Source organism: Alnus glutinosa, chromosome 6, assembly GCF_958979055.1.
Source record: "Alnus glutinosa chromosome 6, dhAlnGlut1.1, whole genome shotgun sequence".
Taxonomy (NCBI): domain Eukaryota; kingdom Viridiplantae; phylum Streptophyta; class Magnoliopsida; order Fagales; family Betulaceae; genus Alnus; species Alnus glutinosa.
The window spans coordinates 22,967,096-22,989,670 of NC_084891.1; the positions used below are offsets into that span (position 1 = coordinate 22,967,096).

General features: G+C 35.9%; 3 protein-coding genes across 4 annotated transcripts; 2 read left to right on the forward strand and 1 right to left on the reverse strand.

Moving 5' to 3' along the window:
- Positions 1-463: 463 nt before the first annotated feature.
- LOC133870440 (SWR1 complex subunit 2) lies at positions 464-8,324 on the forward strand. The gene is made up of 10 exons (XM_062307565.1): positions 464-856; positions 1,107-1,178; positions 1,294-1,334; positions 1,416-1,662; positions 3,731-3,806; positions 3,942-4,061; positions 4,191-4,259; positions 5,060-5,102; positions 7,193-7,258; positions 7,500-8,324. The coding sequence occupies exons 1-10, from the start codon at positions 716-718 to the stop codon at positions 7,696-7,698; spliced, it is 1,074 nt and encodes a 357-aa protein (XP_062163549.1). The 5' UTR covers positions 464-715; the 3' UTR covers positions 7,699-8,324.
- A 2,318-nt stretch (positions 8,325-10,642) lies between these two features.
- Positions 10,643-14,891, forward strand: LOC133871002 (protein AGENET DOMAIN (AGD)-CONTAINING P1-like). The gene is made up of 3 exons (XM_062308329.1): positions 10,643-11,158; positions 13,291-13,743; positions 14,439-14,891. The coding sequence occupies exons 1-3, from the start codon at positions 10,727-10,729 to the stop codon at positions 14,451-14,453; spliced, it is 900 nt and encodes a 299-aa protein (XP_062164313.1). The 5' UTR covers positions 10,643-10,726; the 3' UTR covers positions 14,454-14,891.
- Positions 14,892-17,160: 2,269 nt separating this feature from the next.
- On the reverse strand, positions 17,161-20,551 carry LOC133871063 (large ribosomal subunit protein eL13z). Of its 2 annotated transcripts, none has more exons than XM_062308415.1 (5): positions 20,396-20,551; positions 18,964-19,079; positions 18,658-18,791; positions 17,725-17,883; positions 17,161-17,639 (listed from the first exon to the last, which is right to left on the reverse strand). In XM_062308415.1, exons 2-5 carry the CDS (start codon positions 19,070-19,072, stop codon positions 17,418-17,420), a joined length of 624 nt encoding a protein of 207 aa, XP_062164399.1. In that variant the 5' UTR covers positions 19,073-19,079; positions 20,396-20,551; the 3' UTR covers positions 17,161-17,417. The 2 variants fall into 2 exon arrangements, with proteins under 2 accessions (XP_062164399.1, XP_062164400.1); XM_062308416.1 differs by having other exon boundaries at positions 18,964-19,074; positions 20,396-20,542.
- Between the last annotated feature and the right edge of the window lie 2,024 nt (positions 20,552-22,575).

Here is a 22,575-nt window from a genome sequence, read left to right on the forward strand (position 1 = left end):
AAAAAATTTATGTGGATTTTGCACATTTTTATTAGGATATAAATTTTCTATAAATTGGTTTGTAGGAAATTTTCTACAACCCACATACATGTGTCCATTAGCATGTGAATAAAAAACATGTAAGAAGCATATGCTATTTAAATAATATGTGTTTCTCACATGCTAAAGGACACATATACGTGTGTTGTAGAAAATTTCTTACAAACTGATTTAAAGGACAAAAATGTACTTATCACATGTTTAAATGACACATGTCATTTTTATACGTGGGTCGTAAGAAATCTCTTACAAACTGATTTGTAAGAAATTTTTGTCTTTTTCATTACGGCCTCGGGCTTCAGCTCATCAACCTTTCGCTCCCAACGTTAGCCACAGTTTTGGGCCCTTTGGCCCTTGAATTTTGGCACAGGCTCGATATAAAATGAGATTCAGATATCTCTAGAAGGGCTTTCGTACCCCGGAAGCCCATTTGAAAAGCATTTTTGCTAAAACTAAAAACGCGACACTGTGCACGTGAGATTCGTCCTTGCTTCCGTCCCGCACCCGACATCGACGAACAGACCCTCCGGCCAACCGTTTCTGCAACCCCCGACGGTCGCTCACCAGGACGAGAACTGCTCATTAGAAACCTCTTGAATAGGAAGTTCCTTCGTTTTGGGTTTATTACTATTTCCAATTCGTTCATTTCTTGAGTTAGAGGAGCAAAAGTAGAGCCATGGAAACCTCCAAAGAATCAGAAGCACATGTTTTTCTTGATCGCACCACTCGACCAACGAGAGGAAAGAGAATGACCAAGTTGCTCGACGAGGAAGTTGAGGAGGATGAGTTGTTCTGGAACCAGGAGGCTCTTAAAGAGGTAAATGCTCCTATTTCTTGGCGCCTCAGTTCTTTTGGGTATATCTCTTTTCTTTTTGGTTTTGTGGTTGTCCTGTTTAATGTGGAAAATTGTCATATCTTCTCTGTATTTAGCCTTAATTTTCCTTGAATTGCAAGTTAAGAAGCTTCTGTTGTACAAATATTGACATGTCGAAGAGAATATGTCTATATCTATCTATAACATCTCAAGTTGCGTACATAGTTACAAGTACATGCTATGTGTTTTGCAGGAAGAGGATGATGTTAATTATGAAGCAGAGGCAGAGGTTGCTGATGAGTTTGATAGCGACTTTGATGAAGATGTGAGCTTCCTACTACTTGTTGAGATATTCACATATCAATAAGATCTTGAATGCTATTCAGTTTCCTATTTGTCATGTCTAGTCCTGCTGAAACTTCTTTCATTATCTTGTTTAGGAGCCCGAGCAAGAAGCAGCAGAAAATGATGCCGAGGACAGGTTTAGCTTCTATTGGCTAAAGGGAGTTATACTTGAAACTATTGATTTGGTTGTGCTTCTAAATGTTGGGTTTTCTTATAGGACGCGTACAAAGAAGAGACTGATATTCCCAGGGAAGCCTGTGGCGAAGAAGAAAAAGAAAAAGAAAGACCTTTCAAAGTTAGAGGCTGATCCTAAGGATGAAAAACAAACTCAAAAGTCTATTACGCCTGAACACCACGATGTCCATGAAGGAGAGAGAACGGTGAGGAAATCTACAAGAACTTCGGTCATTGTTAGGCAAGCTGAGAGAGATGCAATACGTGCAGCTTTGCAAGCAACAATGAAGGTCAGTTCGGGGTCCTCCTTCAGCATTTCTTATGGGCATACTTCCATTTCTGATTAAAGACTTGCTTGTTGTTTAAATGGGATGATGGTTGTCATTAATAAGCCGTTTACTTAACGGTGATGATACATTGTTAACTTGATGAATCCATTTCAACTCAGTTGCAGAATCATTGAACTAAAATATATTTGAAAAGAAACAAAGAAAAATGAAAAAGCAAAGAAACCAGATTTGAGGTGAGAGATGGCCCTTAAGGAAGTTTTCCTGGATTAGTATTTGCTTGTGTTAAAGATACTTCTGTGGCAGATTGCTTGAAGGGATTCAGTTAATTTGATTTTATTTCCACTTTCCTACTTGAGAGTGACAATTTTGTTTGGACAGCCACAACTGTGCTAGGGAAAATCCTCACAATGGAGAAAGTGATATGTCATTATGATTGATTGGTGCTTATGTGTAAGAGGAGTGAAAAGCTTGTGGATCATTTTCTATTCTATTGTGAGATTGCCAGTGCCTTATTGACTACTATTTTCGGCTCTGTTGGGTTAGCTTGGATTATGCCTAAAAGAGTAGTAGATCTTCTTGCTTGCTAGGGAGCATAGTGCGGCAATCCTCAGAGTGTATCAGTGTGGAAGATGGTTCTTTCCTACCTTTTGTGGTGTCTTTGGAGAAACAAAAATAAATAAATAAAAATAAAAAAATTATAGAAGTTTTGAAGACCACATAGAGAATGGTAGTGGAACTAAATTTTTTCTTTTTCAAAACTCTTTTACAATGGACAGCTGCTTTAGATCTTAATGTGCTTAGTTTTCATGATTTTCTTAACCTTATTTCTCTTTCTAGCTCGGTGTTTCTTTTGTATACATCTTGTGTACTTTAGTTGCGTCTTTTGCACTTTTTAATGATATCTCATTTAATTATCAAAAAGAATTCTTAGATGTTGGAGAGCCCACCCCTTTTCGTTTGTGTTTTTCCTTGTAACCGTTTTCCCATGAAAATAAATAAATAAATAAAATTCTTAGATGATTTGCTTTTCTTTTTTCTTTTTCTTTTTCTTTTTTCTTTTTTTGGGGGGGGGGTGGGGGATTGTTGGACCTTCATCCCCCCCGAGAGGTTGTCTCACTTCTTTTTCCTCTGAAGGAAATGGTTTCTCCCTATCTCCCAATTGGCCTGTCAGTTTTGATCGTAACGGGAAGATTGTGGTTTGGGAAGAGAACGATGAGTTTTGGGATGGCTTCCTCTTGGATTGGGCTTTGGATGGTTCTTTTGAGGAGGAGGCCTTGGCTATTTGGGATGTCATGGAGGAAAAGTTTCTGAGAGAGAAAATGTGAGCATACCAAAAGTCAAAAAGCAAGAGGGAGCTTCTGAATCTGCAAAGCTCCATTAATTATGGTGACGGTTTAGCTTCCTCTAGGCGTAGGAAAGTATAGGCCCACGTTTTGTAGGGTACGTTGTTGTTTTGGTGGGTTGTGAGCTGTCTCTTGGGCGTTGAGTTTTTTTCTTGTAACTTTGTTTGGGCTTCTTTTTGGGTTGTTTGGTTGTTCTTTCTTGGGTTTTGGGGATTTTTCTGTTGGTTTTGTTGGTTGTTGTGGGTTAGTTTGGGGAGTTTCTGGCGTATACTTTCTGTATACCTAGGGGCGCCTTTACGCTTTTTTAATAAATCTTTTCTTACTTATAAAAGAAGAAGAAGAAGAAGAAGAAGAAGTTGTTGGTGGAGACCATACTCCTTAAACTATCATCACTTCATATGATGGAATAAGTCAAAGATATGATGTAAATTTAGGTCTTAGTGAAATTCGCTTTGAAGTTGGCCAAATTGAACTATTTAACTCTCAAATATATGTCCAAGATGGTTTTTTTTTTGGTGCTTTGCTAAAGCCCCAAATTGTTTTAATATTCCATTTGATTTTCTTTTGACATTCTGATGAATGAGCTGAATTATATTTGTGAATATGCAATTGTAATCCCGGTGTCATTTTTCACCATTCCTTGGTTCATTTGATTTGCTAAAATTTCACTACTTGTAAAATCTGCACATTAGTGGTACTTTCAACTAATTTCGAATGAATTGCAGCCAATAAAAAGGAAAAAGGAAGGTGAGGAGAAGAGGATGACCCAAGAAGAGATGCTTTTGGAAGCAGCTCAGACAGGTTTTGACTCTTATCACTCAGTATTAGGAATTGATCTCTGAATTGCTGAAAACTTTGAATATAGATGTTTGAAGTTGTGATGCTGTTATTTTCTGTATAATCTCAACTAGAATGGGATTGATTATAATTTTGCAGAAATCATGAACTTGAGGAACTTGGAGCGTGTTTTGGCAAGGGAGGAAGAAGTTAAGAAAAGAGCAATTGTGCATAAAGCTGTGTACAGTGGTCCTCAAATACGTTATTTTTCGAAAGATGGCAAGCTTTCCAGCATTATTTAATTTTCAAATTGTTTTTACCAAACAACTGAATACACGAAGGTTTATTTTTCTGGAAAGATTAATTCAATTTGGATTAATTTAACGTTAATCTGTAAATTTCTTACAGGTTCTTCATATTTAGAATTCAGTAAAGGATGTACATTTCAGTCAGAGATTTCTACAACGTCTGTTCCAAGTAAGTTAACTTTATGTGCTTGTGAGCATTACATTGTGTTGGTGAAACTGCTGAGGGTATCTTCATGCAGAATGTGATATAAATACAAATCATGCCTTCCAAAATTGTTAATGGTTATTGGCATTGTTTTCTTTTGGATTTTGTTTCTATCCTCACCGTTCAGTCATAGAGTCCATTGGGATGAATCCTTTAGACCCCCTGCCATAACCACGATAGTGGTTTGATATCCTGCCATCTTTATCTGTGTTATTTTTAGTCCCTGCCACTATCAATAGTTTACCTCAGTCTAAATTGCTGAGAGGATGCATTACAATCATCCTGTGTATTAATTCTTTTAACTTTAAATGAAATTTTTATTGCTTATCAAAAGAAATCGTAATAATTTACCTGTGTGCCAGTCATCTCGCTGAGCCAGGGATTTTAAAACAAACCGTTAGAACCCCAGCTGTGATCTCAGTAGCAAAGTTCCGAGGCGATCAACAAAACCATGAGGATCAGAAAAGCCATTAGTAGGTCTTACCCTGTTTTATAAAACCTTAATTCATTTTTTTTTTCTCTCTTTCCAATTTCTTTTCTTTTCCCATGCCTTTTCTTCTTCCTGAGGAAGTATTAATCCTTGGGATTAAGTTTAATAGGGTGGAATGGGAAAGGAAAAAAAAAAAAAAAAAAGGTTGCCAAACTTTTTTCATCTAGAGGCACATTTAGATGATGTCACATTTTGTAGTGGCAATTAGGGACTTCTTGATTGAACCCTATGGCTATGCAATTGATTTATTTATTCTGTTTAAATTTCTTTCCAGATCCAGAAAAGGCTGTATGTGCTGTTACTGGTTTGCCAGCCAGGTAAGAGCTCAATTTCCTTTTGGTGGTTAATGATTTTCTTAGAAGAAATTCTTTTCAGAAACAAAATACAAATGCGATGTTTGAAATCGTTGATGATCTCTTTGCAAGTACAGATGGAGAACTTGTGGTTTTTAATTTAATGTTCTAGTGGCAATAGTTTTCCCTTAATTTAGGCTATGTTTGGATGGAGGGAGAGGAGAGGAAAAGTCAGGGGAAGGGGTGGGGTTACAGTCCTCCCTTTTTAGATTTTTTTTTTTTTTTTTTGGATTGAGTAAGAATTTGAGGGGGTTTTGAGGGGTACTGTACCCTCTTAAAGCCTCTTTTTCAGTTCTCGCAAACTGGGAGAATCTAAACAGAGAGAGTATATTGTTTAATGAGTTTTTCTGTACAGCCCTTTTTATCCTTAATAATTTGTTAAAATTTTAATAATTTGTTAAAATTTTGATAATGTCTAAATAAACCTTCATGACTTTTTTCACTCCACTGTCAGTTTATATAAGAGCTTATCCTTTCCTCTCCTTTTCTCCCGACAACCAAGCAAGGGGAAGGTGTCAACTTCCCTTTCCCCTCCTATTATGCATTCCCTCTTTCCTCCTCTTTTCTCCTCTCTCTCTCTCCCCCCTATCCTCGTAACTCCCAAACATAGTGTCAGTAAAATGGTCTTAGTAAGAATCAAAAAATCAGTAAGAAAGACTCGGTGATGGAGATTTTTAACATTTTCTTTGGTAATTAATACTCTGTTTTTCTCTAAACGATTTTTTAACAATCATGTTATTTTAATGACATGAGGTTAACAAGCAACTCGTATTGCCCATGGAATAAATGATAAAACATTAATGAGGTTAGAACCAGATAAGAAGTAAAAACCTGTGGGTGGCATGGTGCTCTTAGGAAAATGGCTGAGTTATTTTGTGGAGAGGTTAATTTATGCAGAGTGGTAGTTCTGATGTTTGGGAGGGTCAAGATAGCTGGATGACTTCAGTTCTTAGGTGTCCCTGGTTTGTGGAAGTTTGATGTGGGTTGGATACTTTAATTAATAGCATATGCTTTGAGGTGGGGGATGGGAGCAAGATTCTTTTTTGAAGGATGTATAATGCACTGAGGTACCTGTTAGCACTCTTTCCCGATTTATTTTCCATTGCTATATACAATGTAGAAACAGTGGCTGATTTTATGGGGTTGACAGTTGCAGTGTTGTATTGGAACTAGAGGTTCATGACTTTCTTCTGATTTTGAAGGTTGGGAGGTAGAATAAGTAGATGCTCCTACTCAATTTCTACATGATTCACAGGTGAACAGAGTTGGCAGAGGGGGGTAGACTCTAAGACAAGTCAAGAAGGAATTGTATGTTTGACATTAAGAGTTTCTTCCGCTATGGACAAGGATTCTATTACACTTAAAGCAACATTTTCTATTTGGCATAAGTTGAAAAGGAATTGTCAGAGTTCTTTACCATCAAAAAGCTTTTGGCATGCCAGAACCCCCTTTAAGGATTCTCTTCTTGTTTTGACCGTAACTTAGGATCCATTTTGACAGCCGAGAACTGCACAAGCTCAATAATAGGAAATTTATCCTTGGTGCTACATATCTAAACAGGACGGAGAATCGTGATTCTTTTTCTCCTCCATTGCACTCTCGTTCATGATCTTTGGTCCTTGGTCCTTACTCTGGTCAGATTCCATTGGATTATGCCCGATTAAGTGGTTGGATTGTTAGTGTCTTGGGGTGGAAGTTGCGTGTGTGAAGAGCCTAGTCGATGGAGAGTAATCCAATCATGTCTTTGTGATGTATTGCCTGGAAAGAAACAATAGGGCTTTCGAAAGTAGCAAGAAGTGGGAGAGTGCGAGTAAAGGCTTTGTTCAAATGGGTTTTGGTTTATACTTGTGTTGGTTCTTCAGGCTCTTTCTTAGACCTGATATCCTCACTCTTCAGACTCTTTCTTTTTCTTACAATTATATGAGCCATTTGAAGCCCCAAAACGATTTTTACTTCTCTCATATTGGCCTTCGATATGGAAGTTGTTTTGACAATTGTATCTTTTTTTTATCCTACCATCACATCTCTCAATTAATTGTCATTTGATGTTGTAGGTACCGTGATCCAAAGACAGGGCTACCTTATGCAACAAAAGAAGCTTTTAAAATAATTCGTGAACGGTATGGCTTCCCTTACGTACCATTAGCCTGTGTTTTGGATTTTTGTCAGAAAACCCAAAACAATTTTTCATATGGCTAATGTAGTACTTCTCGAATACTTTACTTTGATGCTTCCACCCCACCCCCAACATAAGGAAAAAGATATTTAATTTTTTATGTGTGTATATTTCTTTCTTTAATACTTATCTAAATTGATCCTGATTTTTTCTTGACTTTGTGTTTTTTATGGGTGATTTTGTAGTTTTTCTAACGAAGAGAGTGGGGTCCAAAAGGAAATGGACATGGGAGATTTATTCGATTCGCTAACTGGAACAGGATTTTCAGCTAAGCGGATGAGATCAGTGACGTCAAATAAAAGTGAAGTGTCATATTCTCGATACTCGGCTCGTTTTCGTAGAATTCCTGCTCTTGAAAGTGATATTGACGAAGATGATGACTGAAACTTGGAAATTTGACATTTGACATTTCAATTAGTTATAAAATTAACTTGTTTAGGTGATTGCTCTTATTTTCTTTGAAGTTGTTTTTATATTTTAAAATTGTAGTTCCATAGTTTTATAGTTACTAATATGGAGGAAAAAGGAGATGGCATTTGAATATTCGAGTAGTTGATTGTAGTTATTGTGCAAGTATAAGGGTGGTTGATTGGAGATTAAACAGGAAGATTGGTGGCCCTGCTAGAACGATGTTAGCTTGATACTCGACTATTCTCTCCAAGTTGAAAATGTTTGCTACCACCAGGCGGCAGGCACCAAGGGGCTCGCTCCTTTTGCTTGTTGGTGGGCTTCCAAGCCGTGGGCAGTCAAGGAGGTTCTACAAGTCTTGCCGGACATCTTCGAGGAAATAATTAGGTTCCTGAATATGTTGAAGTTGATGAGGAAGAAGGCACTTCAATTGGTTGTGAACTCCGAGAGGGCAGTAACTCAGAGTCGAAGACAATTCGTGGCTCGGTAACTGTGTTTGTGTGTTGTCAACGACTCTTAGAATTTTTGTGCATTGGCAAAGTTGTGGTTCGGCCAGCCTTTTTTATTAATTTTTAATCTTAGTTTGTAGTTTTAATTTTTAATTTTTGGTTTTTAGTTTTTAGGGAAAATTGCACCGTTGGTCCCTGTGGTATTCCATAATTATTTTTTACTCCCTGTGGTTTAAAAAATTACTGGGAGATCCTTGTGGTAGACAATAATTACAAATCGATCCCTGGCGTCAAATTCTGTTAAATTTTTTAACAGATTCTGTCAAATGCCACGTCAGCGACACGTGTCGCCATCTTATGGCGACACGTGTCCATCTTAATAAAAAAAAATATAAATTTATTAAAAAATAAATAAAAATACTTTTTAAAAAAAAAAATCAAAAAAAAAAAAAAACTGAACGGTTGGCCACCCATTTGGGGGTGGCCGGCGCCACCCCCAGAGGCCGCAGGGGGTGGCGCGCGGCCACCCCCAAGCCACAGGGGGTGGCCCGATGGCCACCCCAGGCAACTGGGGGTGGCCGCGCGCCACCCCGAAGTTGTCTGGGGGTGGCGCGCGGCCACCCCCAGTTGCCTGGGGTGGCCATCGGGCCACCCCCTGTGGCTTGGGGGTGGCCGCGCGCCACCCCCGGCCACTGGGGGTGGCCGCGCGCCACCCCCTGCGGCCTCTGGGGGTGGCGCGCGGCCACCCCCAGTGGCTGGGGGCGGCCAGGCCACCCCCAAATGGGTGGCCAACCGTTCACTTTTTTTTTTTTTTTGATTTTTGATTTTTTTTTTTTTTAAAAAAAAAAGTATTTTTATTTATTTTTTAATAAATTTTTTTTTTTATTAAGATGGACACGTGTCGCCATAAGATGATGACACGTGTCGCTGACGTGGCATTTGACGGAATCTGTTAAAAAATTTAACAGAATTTGACGCCAGGGATCGATTTGTAATTATTGTCTACCAGAAGGATCTCCCAGTAATTTTTTAAACCACAGGGAGTAAAAAATAATTATGAAATACCACAGGGACCAACGGTGCAATTTTCCCTAGTTTTTATATAGTTTATATATTTATAATTTTTATATTTTATAAATTTTTTTATTATGAGCGACGTGACACACTGACAGAATTTGTCAAGATTTTGGACGGAATTTGATAGAAGGAACTTTTGGTATAATATAGAAATCTCTCAAAATATTTTGATATCACACGGAGCTTATTGCAAATAAGTGTAACCACATTGATTTTGCATTTATTTTTTTTTTTTTAAAAAAAATTAAGCTAGAATTTAATGTATTTACTATTAAAAGATACCGGTGTATATGAGATTAATATTAACGATTTTTTTTTTAAAAAAAAAAAAAAAAAAAAAAAAAATTAAATAACATACAAAACATCTAATCATGGCAAGTGAAAGCCAAGCAAAGCAGAAATGAGCTCCCGCTCCTGAGATGTAGAGTCATTGAGAATCATCGCTCGTTTGACAAACCATTCTCATTATGCACTGTTTGATGTGTTTACTTCATCATTCGACTTTTTTAAAAAAAAAGTAATAAAATATATATATTGGTTGAACCACATGTACAGGAATCACATGATTATTTTCTTGTTGAAACACGTGTGAAGCAAAGTTCGGTTTTCTAATCGACAGTTGCGTCAGGCGTCACTATCAGGCTGCACGTTTGACGTTACTGAGAAAACAAAGCTCAGTTTTGCTTTTAGAATCTCGACCGTAAAATCATATATAGGTGAGGTGAAACTCACGAAGGTCATCCCTTTAACTTCCTTTGTTATGGTATTTATACCCTTTTTTGCCATTTATTTATTTGGCTTATGCTTATGCTCAAGGTTTAAACGCTCGTGATATTTATTTCCATTTTGGAGATTATAAACATACTCATTTTCTATTTGTTGTTTACATATTCGTCATTTTTTATTTGGATTTGTTGCCGGAGTGTTTACTTTGTTAAACTCTTTTTTGGTTTTTTTTTTTGTTGCCCCTAACATTTCTCATTTAATGAATGATGTACTAAAAAGAAAGAAAAAAAAAAGTATCTTAGTATAGGTCTTTAGCCTATTAATTTTAAGGAAAATGATACATGCACTCATGGTGCACAACAAATGCACTAGCACACGGCACAATAGAGTGGACCTCACACAATGGGACCCATTTTATTGTGCCTTGTAGTAGTGCACTTGTTGTAGACCATGAATATTTTGAGCATTTCCTTAATTTTAAATATCTATGAAATAAGATGCCTATAAAGTTAATATTATTATGTCTTTTATTATTTAAATTTTAAATAATATACATGAGACACCAACATTAAATAATGAATACGACACTAACGACATAAAAAAAAAAAAAAAAAATACAATACTTAACGATTTATTTGAAATGTCGGTTAATATGTCCAAACCCTCATCGTACGTTATTTATTCTTCTCCCTCTTCCAATTTCGAAACCCTGAAACAGAACAAGAAACGAAAACCCTTAAAACTCTCGATCAATGGCTCTCGGGAAGCCGAACCTGGCTCATCACTCTTGCTTCAATATAGGAGACGAGGTCGAGGTCACCAGTGCGGACCACAGCCTTCGCGGCACGCTGTTTCCCGCAAAAATCATAGCCCGTCTCTGCAAAACCAATAAGTTCGTAGTTGAGTACAAAAGCCTAGAGGCCACCGATGTGCCCTTGAGGGAATCGGTTGACACGGTGCTACTAAGGCCCTTGCCTCCACCAGAAAACGATCACACTTTCCATTTTGGCGACGAGGTGGACGCGTTTTTCAGTGGCGGATGGTGGGAGGGAATAATCACTCAAGTAGATGAGGGTCCGGCGTACTGGGTTTACTTTAGGTTTGCGAAACAAGAGTTTCACTTTCAACCTTCGGAGATGAGGCCTCACAGGGAGTGGATCAATGGAACTTGGCTCCCACCTAGGGTAAGGATTTTTTGTTTCTGGCTTTTTTTTTTTTTTTTTTTAAACCTAAAATTGCTTTATTTCAACATTCAGAAGGATTTGGAAAATAGTTGAAGGAAAAACCCACAATAATATATTTTAATAAGGGAAATATGTATTGTAGTGTTTGTTGTTCAAAATGCTGATTGTTGGGTATTGTTTGTTGGACTCATACTCTGAGATGGGTTATCAATGGTAAATTGAAACTTGAATTGTATTAGCTGGCATTCGTGAGTAAAAATTAGATGATATTATTTAAACCCTAAATAGCATACACTTCATCTGGTAGAATGCATACATAGACATATCCATCAAAGATAAAAATTTATATGGAAGGGTGATAATTGTTGCTTTAGCTTTGTTATCCATTCTCTGCATGGGTCATCGTTCTTGTATCACAATTACAAGTTGGGCTTGTTGCTGTATTCACGACATTCTTTTGAAATTCAACAAATTTTGTCTTATAGCAGAAGTATATGAATTTTTTTTTATTGGCTATACGGGCATTTAAAATGATTTAAAAAAATGTTTTTATTTGTTTAGTAGCAAGACATGAAAGCTATATTTGCCTTTCATAACCCTAAGTAAGACATACATTTATAACTTTTGAAATCCTTGCTATTAGAAAATCTATTCTTCATTCTGGGCTTAGGAGTACTATGCAGTATGCTTCTCAGAAAATCTTAGCCCAGGCTAGGGAGAAAGGTGATATTTGTCAATTAACATAAATTTGGAGAATTCATTGTTTAGTTTTCTTGAAAGTAGTGAGAAGATGAGAGCGAGCAAAATAAAAATGAACAGAATGTGTAAAGCAGGCAAGAATAATTTTGATACTTGTGTTTAAAATGGAATGCATTTTGAGGAACCTTTTGTTCTTTTGCTAAAATGCAACAATGCTGTTTGCTGTTTAACTCTCTTTTAGGAAATAATGCTTCTTGGAGGCCTTGTTTCTTCTTTCTTGTACTATATAGTTTAAGCTTGTAAACCCTTGATAAATATATGATAAGAAAATTGGATTTCTTCATTTTGAGAATCTATTTATCACTTGGGACCCCTTTCATGGTTTCATTTGGTTGAGCAGAAAAAGTAATTTCTTAGAGAGCAACTTGAATAAGATCAGCTTGGTTAAGTGGCTAACGAGCTCGACAGTTATGAGATACATCAAATCATAAAGATCAATTTTCCTGTCAACTCTCATTATTCTTTCTTTATCTGTTTCTTTTTCTTTTTCTCTACTAGGTGTTGGCTTTCAATAAGAAATTAATTTTCCTTGGGTAAATTATTTTGCTTATATCATATATAGGATTTGAATTGAAATAATTAAACAGTTGTGAGAAGAGCTAACTCTTGGCTTACTCAATTATTAACCTTGCACATTTAAAATAACAATGTGTTTGCTTGTGTGTGTGTTGTGTGTCTCTTTCTTTCTTTTTTTCCCCCAGTCTTGTAGCTTCTTTTTATTCCTCTCGGCCCACCTGTCTTGTAGCTGTTTCATGTCAAGATGCAATGAGACACATTCTGTGCGTAAGAAAAAGTTCTTTCACTTGTCTCAGGCGGACTTATGATAATAAACTTTAAATATCTCAAGTAGAATAACTTAAGAAGCCTTAATGCAACATATACCATTTCGTCACTGCTTAAGAATCCTTATTCTTCAAATTAGTTCTTTCACTTGGGATTTTGCTGCTGATGTTTTGAATTATGTTTAATTGTTTCTTTTGGGCTGAGTTGCTTAGCGTTTCTTTGTTTGGTGTTGTAGGGGTTGGTTTTCTAGCCCTTTGGGGACCTTTGTTTTCTTTGGCTGGCCGTTGGTGCTGTTAGTGGATGGCCTGTTGTTTGTTTGTTTTTTGTGGACTCCTCTTTCTTGTTTCTTATACATTAAAAAAAAAATGCACCACTTCATTAGAAGGGTCAAGGAAAGAATCTTTTGGAAGATACCTGTAAGATTATGTACACTAAATGCAGAGACTAAACAATCTTTTCAAACTAAATGTTTTGTAATAGTCATTGCAGATTTTCATATTAGTTAACCTCTTTCTTTTTTTTTTCCTGTTTTGTGGACTCCTCTTTCTTGTTTAGTTTACATGCTCAATCTTCTCAAAACTGGGCTGCAGGAAGTGTCCCTTAAAACGGAAGCAAATTCGAGCAAAGCAAGGATGAATAAGTTTAGCAAAGGAACAGCAGTAGAGGTAAGCAGTGACGAAGATGGATTTCAAGGTGCTTGGTTTGCTGCAACAGTCATCAATGCTAGAGGACAGGACAAATACCTCGTTAAGTACAAGAGCCTGAGAACTGAAGATGACATGGACTATTTGAGAGAAGAGGTTGATATACAGCACATAAGGCCTCGTCCTCCTAATGCTGTCATGATTGATAGCTACGATCTGAATGAAGAAGTTGAGGCATTTTGCAATGATGGATGGTGGGAGGGTGTGATTTCCAAGGTTGTTAAGGGCTCAAGGTACAAAGTTTACTTCAAAGGCACAAAAGACGAAGTGGAGTTTCAGCACTCTGACCTAAGACCACGTCAAGATTGGATAGAAGGAACTTGGGTCAGGGCTTCTCAGGTATATGACTTTGAAATACCTTCTTTAAAAATTTTACCAATGAATTTTATTTCCTTTTTTCCTTTGTCATGCTGTTGTAGATTTTGTTTGGGGAGGTGGAAACTTGGCTTGTCAATTGTTAAGTGATTAATAATTTCCTTTGAATTCACAAGAGGTTGGTCAAAACTTGGTTTAGAAAAAGCGCTGGAATTTAATTGAGAATAGTTGTGAAAGTTTCTAAATTTTGTTTAACGAAACTTAGCATTTAATTTGTTTGGCATAAGAAGAGAAAATTAAAGGTTCTGTTTAACTTGGGCAATTCAGACAAGTTGTAACACAAGAAAAAGATTGTCTTCAACTGCTCCAGCTCCGCTTCACTCCATCGTTACAGCTATTCAGTGATCAAAACTTATGAGGATCGGCTATTTCATGGCAATGTGAATTCACAGACTTGCTCATAAAAAAATAATTCACAGACCTGCCAATATGCTGATCAGAAATTACTCAACGTGTGCCATGTGGATAAGCAAATGAGCAAGGAAACTGAAAGTTTTATGACATGGCATAGAGTTGAATTGCACTGGCAATCATTTACTTTATGTTCCCATGTTTGTGATACCAACTACTATCACAAAATATGCGTTCTTGATTTGACATATTTGTACTTGTTTCTTGAAGATCTTCCTTATGATTTACTAACTTGGAACCTTTTTCAGGCCTTGAAGTTCTGATTCATCAAAGCGGAATCATATAATGTTAGTGGGAAAATAGGTTCATTCATCTTCACATTCATCGCAGATCACATTCCATACGGAGGTGTTCTCTACCTTTTGTGTTTCAGTACAGATTTGTTGATCAAGAAACCAAAATGTACCAGGATGTTTGGCTAACAATTTACAAATTGCAGAAATTAGATACTGAATTGACTGGCTTTTGCGTAAACCTGCAACTCAAAAATGGTTATTTGCCTTTTGTGTTCATTTGTAAAGGCACGTGATTTAAAATGTATAATTTTGAAGAGTGAACGTAATGGTTGCCTCTTCGTAGAGTGTACACCATCTTTTGATCTTGTTGAACATAAAATTTGTTCACTTTTCGTCTGTATATGACTTAGCGGTGTTTGCTTTTAATGATATTTCAATTACTTATAAATAAAAAATTTGTTCCCATTCAGCTGTACCTTTATTACGACGGCTTTATTCATCAACCCTAGTGAATCTTTTGGCATCCGAGAACAGAGATATTTGGCTCTTAGGGCAGGTCATATTGCTTCTCATGTCTTAGTCGATTTGCCCTAGGACAGAGACTTTTATTTTAGTCCAAGTGCTTGTATTGGATGACTAGCAGTTCTAAGTTTCTAACCCATTCATCTAGAAGGAACTTTCAATTTCCAATAATTAGCAAGACTTTGTGATCAAATTGTGTCTGCCAATGGCAGAAAGGATTGCATATTGCCACTGGCCTTGCTTGTTCTTGCCTGATAATTGTTATACTTCAGATTTTAGTAGCTGAATAAGTAGATTAAATTCCTAGTAATACATGAATCCTAGTCTGTAACAGGACCACTGACAGGCCAATAAGCTTCTTCTAAAAAATTTGCAGTATTAGATCAATAACTAGCGGTTTCTCCATGCTTGCTGGGCTTTGTCGGAACCCTAATGATATTCATTGGTTGAATGGGAAAGAGCAGCTATGTCATCCTTGTTATGAGAGATGCAAAAGCAGCCCCCTTTGGCTATCCCAGTGTATTGGGTAGCACTTTAGCTTCTCTATCTATTATTTTAACAAAACAAATTTTTCTCTCTTATCTTTGCCTTTCATTAGGGGCTGTGTTGGAATTTTATAAAAAATGTGAGGGTAGATAGGAAACTTATATTTTGTAAAGAAATAATTTTTTTAATGGTATTGGAAAATATTAGAAAAACTATTGTGGAGTGTATTTTGATAGAGAAACAAAAAATATTTTTGTTCTCTAAATTTAAAAAAAATCAAAGAAAAAATGCTGAGGATGCTTTTAGCAACGCCAATGTTATCAACACTCCTAACTCCGTTGGGTTGTGTGTGTGCGCGTGTGTGTATATATATATAGAGTGCAAAATACATATAGGCTATAGCCCCATTCTAAATGCCAACAATTTTTGTAATATTTTTTCTAAATTTTTAATTGCAACAATGTCTCTCAAAACTACATTACAATTGTGCGTACCCACGGTTAAAAAAACTAAAAATAAAAACCTTAGATAAAAAATTTTTAAAAATGAAAGAAATGGAAAGGAATAAATTTTCATGGATTTTTTTTGAATCTTTTGCTTCTTTGTTTTTCTTTTTCTTTTCGTTTTTTCTTTTTAAATTTTTTTTTTTCTATTATTTTACCAATTGTATTTTTGCCATTTTTTTTTACAACTCAATGGTAATTTAGAAGAGACATTAATGCAATTAAAAGTTTCGAACGAAATTACAAATTGCATGGTAGTTAATATAAGATTATTTGGGCTTATACCCTTTTTTTTTTTTTTTCTTTTTTTTTTTCTTTTTTTGTAAAACTAACATAATTAGTTTAATATAAGATTTACGTGGGAAAAATAGAAAAACTTTACTTATAATTCATGATCTTTCATCACTTTTAAAAAAACTACCTAAACTTTAAAAAGTGTTAATTTAAAATATTTATCTTTCAATTTTTTTTAATTTCAACATTAAATTTTCTGTTAAATTCTGTCAAAATACCACTTATTTTTTTAGGAAAAAAAAAAATTGCTAAGATTTCAGTGTTGCTAAAAATTCAACAAAATTTACAAAAATACTAATGTCTGAATCTTTAAATTTTTTATTTAAAAATAAACACGAATATTTTGAAGATTTTAATAAAATTAAACAAAAAATTCAATCGAATTGTTGAAATTAAAAAAATAATAATAATTATAATAAAATAAAATAAAATAAGATAATGAATACCCTAAATTGACACATTTTAAAATTTGAGTATTGTTTTCAAAAGTAATAAAAGATTATGAATTATTTAAATGAAGTTTTTCAAAAAAAAAAATTAGCAGGGAACATGAATGAAAATCTCAATTGATACCAGTCAGAAAAGCAAAGAGCTTAGAAATACCCTGCTACTTTCCAACAAGGAAATCTAACCGGAACATAACTAAAGGTTCATGACATTGAATTTGACATTTTTGAATTTCCAACATAGAGAGATGATAGATCATCGAATTTTTTTTATCAAATCCAGATGGGGATAAGCCCCCAGAAATTGGTTCAAAGTCTCCGACCTCTTAGCAGTTAATCGAAGATAAATTGTGCCGTGGCAATCAGGAAGGACACTTAAAAACAGAGAGAACGTAGAAATTTTTGACAAAATCCAACTCCCAAAAAACACTGGCCAAAACCCAAGACAATGGTTTTGCCAAGTTCTTACAAACAAACAGCATCTGAAAGTACTGAAAATTTATATCGATCTAAAAAAGATTATAAATCTCACAAAATTCTAAATAGGGTAAAACCAAAGTATACTCCTATGAAAGGAAGCATAGTCAAACCAAAACCGAATGGAGGTCAAAATAACCATGCAATGAAAATTCATAAATTCAGAGACCTTAGAAAAGCTAGGATTAAGTTTTAACAAGTCCAGAACGAAATGCAAAAACCCTTTCAACATTAGAAGTAAAGAAGGCTGCTTTATGGACCAACTACTTCTTCTCTTCCTTCTCAGCCTCTGCTGCTCTCTTCAACCTGGCACCAACATGGCGCGTGTTCGTCCGCTCAATGCGGAGTTTGTCATATGCCCTGAATGATTTCATCTCTTCAGTGATCTTCACAAGCTCAACAGATGGCTTCTCACGTACAATAGGCATGTATGGGCCTTGGACCTGGGTGGCAGTTGCAAGTTCCTCAGGAGCAGAATCACCAGCCTGCAGCGAAAATAAGAAAATAAGATGTCATGAAACAAAGCAGATAACCGTAGTCCACAACGTACTTTAACCATTTTAAACTAACCTTAAATTTGCGAGCACGCCTTGGGAAGACAACCAACTTGGCCTTATAAGTCTTCAGCCTCTGCACATTAACCTGAAGACTCTCCAGAGAACGATTCCTCCTCCGATGATCAACTGCTATCCCAATAGTTGGTGCAAGTTTCTTGGGAATATTGGCAGCCTGTTTATGAAAGAAAAAAGAGTCGATCACAAAAAGTCTCGTTAAAACCCAATGCAAAACAGGAGATGATACAAGCAGATAAGAAAAACGGACAGATTACCAACAGACAAAAGATAAAACTCATCCTATAGACAAGAAAGAATACGCATGGGTTTCTCTACATATTAATAGATAACATATGGAATTAAAAAGCCAGATTTCTAAATCACCAACACAACAGACTCTGTCAATTGTGAGGTATAAGTGATAAAAAGAACATATCTAAAATAGATAAAGCTAAAGGTGTACCATACAGCATGACTGAGAAAGAAGAACAGGAAAACAAGGATCAAACCTTCAGTCAAATTCTGAGAGAACAACCATTTGTCCTTCGAGACTATTTTTCAAATAACCATTTTCTGAAGAAAAAAAATTATCTAAATTGGGAAGTAGAAGGCAACCTACAAACTACAGTAACTAGTAGACCGTCAAGAATTGCAAGTGAAAATAAATAATAAAAAATGATGATGCGTCCAATCATTAATGAGACCCGTGTACTTGGGTTGCTTCTTCAGTGCTTTTCAATAAATTGCCGCTACTTATCAAACAAATCGTTAATGAGAGAAAAAAAAAATATGAAATGTAGTAGCATATAACACCAACAAAAACTTTTCTACCCCAAGTTCAGTAGACAAGATTTAAAATAATCCAAATAAACTGACCAAAGTAGCTAGAAGTCAGCATACGGGACACAAAACCTTCATATACCATAAAGTTGATATAAAAACACCCCACCTTCAACTCTTCCAGAGAAAATCCCCTTCCAGCCCTTACTTTCATGTTATACTTCAATGTTTGCCCATGTACAATGGGACGAAGAGGTCCGGCAGTTGGGCGGGGGAAAATTTTGACAGCCTTCTTCTGGCGAGCTGGTAATGGTTGAAAAAAGTAAACATATCACTACTCGGTCAAAAAATCTCTCACCAAAAGGATTTGGCTCAATGGATGCATTGCTCATGTTTATACATGTTAACAACTAAAATGTAACATCGCAGGACCCAAAAAGGGGCAAATCTAAAAGGAAGAAAATAAGATACTCACCATTTCTTCTTCTGGTTTTCCGGGCTGGTTGATTAAACCATGTCTTTACATAATTCTGCCAGTGTTTCTTGAAGTGACCGTTAGGGATAACATTGTTGTGCTTCACCATTTCTTACCTGTAAAGCCATGGAATGAATGAGAAACAGCCTCAAATGATATGCACATAGTTGTCACTGTGAGATCATGAAAACTGAAGCTAGAAAACCACATTTAATGCACCAAAACATCTCTTTTTGTTTGTGTTCGGAAATAAATGTTTGCCTCTTAAACTCTAAAAAATAATGTTGGGTGCATACAGTTATCTTTTAAGTCACTGCTTAGACATTAAAATGCACTCTCACAGGGAAATCCAAGCATGCTTTTTACAGTCGCTCTAACAAACACATTCTTGTAATCATGTCCTTTTTCTTTATAATGTCCTCAACATCCCATACAAATCCTAAATAAGAATGAAATCATACCAGTTTTTCATAAAACGATTCAAAGCAAAAACAATTTATATCAGCAATAATTGGGTCATTAAAGAGGAAAAAAAAGGGTGAAAACTCAAATTATACTATAACTTACACAACAATTTAATATATAAAATTATTTAGTGAAAATGCGAAATACTTCTTCAGAAGCTCTTTCAAAAGTCAAAGTGCTATTAATTGTGCCAAGCATGCCAAAGGCCCAAAACGAAAGAATGCTACCACAACAAAAGAAATTCTTAAGTATACAAAATACTGAAACACATAATACACCAACAGAAAATAACAACGGGCTTTGTCAAAATAAGAAAACCACAACAATAGATTACTCTTTCCACGTTCGACAAAACACAAGCATTTTCTTCTCTCCTCGTTGCTACAAAAGAAAACATCTTACTCACAAGCTCATTTCACTATTTGGGCAAACGAAAAATAAATAGAAACAAGCTCGCTTATATGGAACCAGTTAAACTAAGCTTTTAGATTCAAAAATAAATTCCTCACCGATGAGCTTTAGCTCAACTGGTACTTCCTTTGTGGGCTAGGTCGTGGGTTCAAGTCCCATCCGGTGTGTCTAACTTACCAATAAAAAAAAAATCATCTTTCCATTTACTTCCCTTATTTTTCTCAGCAACCAAACAGAGGCTAATCGAAGCAGACAAATCAAACTTAATCTAAGGAACCCATACAAAGAAGCATCAATGCACTCATAATAAATATATTTTTTCAAAAAAAAAATTATGACTCTGGAGAGTGTCAAACCCCAGAGATCTAAAAATAGGTTAAATCCAAAGACCAACGCAAACCCATACGCGGTTGTACCCTCAAATATGCAGAAAACAAGTCTTTTTGCTCAAATTTTCTAATTTCTCAGCAAGCAAACAGAGCGGCAGAGGTAGATAGATAGATAGAAAATTGAACACAGATGATGGCAACGAAAATGAATGAGAAAGTGTGGTGACCTTACAGCGCTGCCGACAAAATGGAGCTGAACCTTTTGTGTGTCTCTCTCTCTCTCGCTCGGGCGCAAGAAGCTTTGTTAGGGTTTCTTGGGTTTATATGTGTGTAGGGAGGAAAGCTAGTGAAAACCCTAGCTGCTTTTCTTTCTGGCCTTTTTTTCTCCTGTTGGCCCAATTCTTTGAGGTTAGTTGGGCCGCAGCTTGGGCTTTTTTATTTATTTATTTATTTTTCCGCAACTTCGGTTGAAAGTTCGATCTGTTGCAACTTGCAAGTAAATACTGTGTATATATAAGCAGGTTTTTTTTTTTTTTTTTTTTTTTTTTTTTTTTTAATTAATTTTTTTTAAAAAAAAATTATTAGGTTGATTATTTCATATTCTTGCATTATTCTTTTGCATATAGTACTGCAAGAGGCAAGTTTATGAACATGCTGACATGTTGTCATCATATTCTATTAATAAAGATTTGATAGAAATGGAAATTTAACGATGTCGAATTGATATCCATTCAGGGATGATAATAATTTCTTTTTAAATTCAAGAACACATTCTACCATGATATGGTCCTCCTAATAATATATCACACTTCAACTTGGTGAAAGATACAATAAATACAGGCAGACGGATATTTAACTATTTCATTCCGTTATCTGCATATGCAGATATGGTTAACAAAAGTTACTATCCACATATGCGAATAACAGTTTTAAGATATGTAGATGGGTTAAAATCGCACTCGCATACCTTTTGTATATAATATATATTTTATATATACACTATATTTAATATATTCACCAAAACAACTTCGTTTTAGTGTTTAATATTAAAATGGTCGTTTTGGATTAAGTATAGACTTACATGCTACTGTGAATTTTGCAATTTACGAAGTTTTACCTATATGTAACATCTTTTGCCCAAAGCCTAGAGTACTCTTTAGGCAAATCCAATGTAATGGGCTTAGAATGTATAGGCCGGTTTAATTCGGCCTAAGTTAGTTTAAAAAATATATCAAAAACTTAATAAACCATTAACTAAATTTTTTGACTTTTAGTCTCCTACCAGCAGCACTACTGGCATGGCTAACCACATATTTGACTACTTTGGAGGTAGTCGAACTACTCGTGTGGACAAAAGAGATAATTTGGCCGTTCCGAAAAGGAAATTGGGGTGGCCAAACAACTTCTTTTGGTCAAAAAGTGTGGTTCAACCACCTCAAAGCTAGTTGAATGTGGTCGAGCCATCCATTTTGGCAAAATGGGTGGTTCGGTCATCTCTAAAGGCTATTTGGGAGTGGCCCAACCACTTATGTGCCAAGGGGTTTGAAATTTGAAAGTTAAGGCAATTAATGCATTCTAGATCCATCGAGCATACGATGGTACTGAAAATTGCTGATGAGAAGGAGAAGCTAAAAATGATATTTAGGGTGGTCGAACCACTCATTTTACCACTAGAGGTGGTTCGGCCGCCCCCAACTTAGATGATTCCCCGCTCATTGCCTCTATCCTCCATGCGTGAGTTTTCCATATCCCAATCCCCTTCCTCCTCCTCTACCCCTCTCCCCTTGCCTCTTTCACCTCCTCACCTCCCCCATTCACGATCACACCATCCACAATCACAAGTATCGTATGTACCAATTTCATGCATCTTTTGAGTCTTTCAATCAGAAATCCATCAATATCATCAACATCGGCCACCCCTAATGGTGGTGGGGGAGACCAATAGTGGCTGTGAGGCTGCTAGAGAGAGAAAAAGTTTATAGTTTTAAACTTGTAATATGATTTGCAAATCTAAACCCTTCATTTAAAATAAAAAAGCCCAAATTAAACTATTGCACAACGTGCAATGCCATAAATATTGAGCGGTCTCAATCCATCAATATGGGATACGTCCGACTTTCCTTTTGCACCTAAATTCTTTTATCTCATCTTTTATTTTCTATTTTATTTGTTCCACATAGCATATAACATAAACAATAATAACAATACAATTATACAAGAATGAAATACACATAAAAAGGCAAACTAAAAAAAATCCTTAATGCAGGAAAGCGATGAAAACGTCTCTTTTAGAATAAATCCATCGATCATAACGAGACGCCTCCCATTAATGCTTAAGAAATCACAACCAAAAAAAAAAAAAGAAGAAGAAGAAGAAAGAAAGAAAGAAAGAAGCAAATGGGAAACA

Bases quoted from the DNA above. Each gene is read 5' to 3' on its own strand.
- LOC133871002 (XM_062308329.1), top strand. From the start codon at position 10,727: ATGGCTCTCGGGAAGCCGAACCTGGCTCATCACTCTTGCTTCAATATA. The intron at 11,159-13,290 runs GTAAGGATTTTT...ACTGGGCTGCAG, and splicing joins GAACTTGGCTCCCACCTAGG to GAAGTGTCCCTTAAAACGGA.
- LOC133870440 (XM_062307565.1), top strand. From the start codon at position 716: ATGGAAACCTCCAAAGAATCAGAAGCACATGTTTTTCTTGATCGCACC. The intron at 3,807-3,941 runs GTTTTGACTCTT...ATAATTTTGCAG, and splicing joins TTTGGAAGCAGCTCAGACAG to AAATCATGAACTTGAGGAAC. The intron at 7,259-7,499 runs GTATGGCTTCCC...GTGATTTTGTAG, and splicing joins TTTAAAATAATTCGTGAACG to TTTTTCTAACGAAGAGAGTG.
- LOC133871063 (XM_062308415.1), bottom strand. From the start codon at position 19,072: ATGGTGAAGCACAACAATGTTATCCCTAACGGTCACTTCAAGAAACAC. The intron at 18,792-18,963 runs GTGAGTATCTTA...AACCATTACCAG, and splicing joins GAAAACCAGAAGAAGAAATG to CTCGCCAGAAGAAGGCTGTC. The intron at 17,640-17,724 runs GTTAGTTTAAAA...TTTTCGCTGCAG, and splicing joins GGCGTGCTCGCAAATTTAAG to GCTGGTGATTCTGCTCCTGA.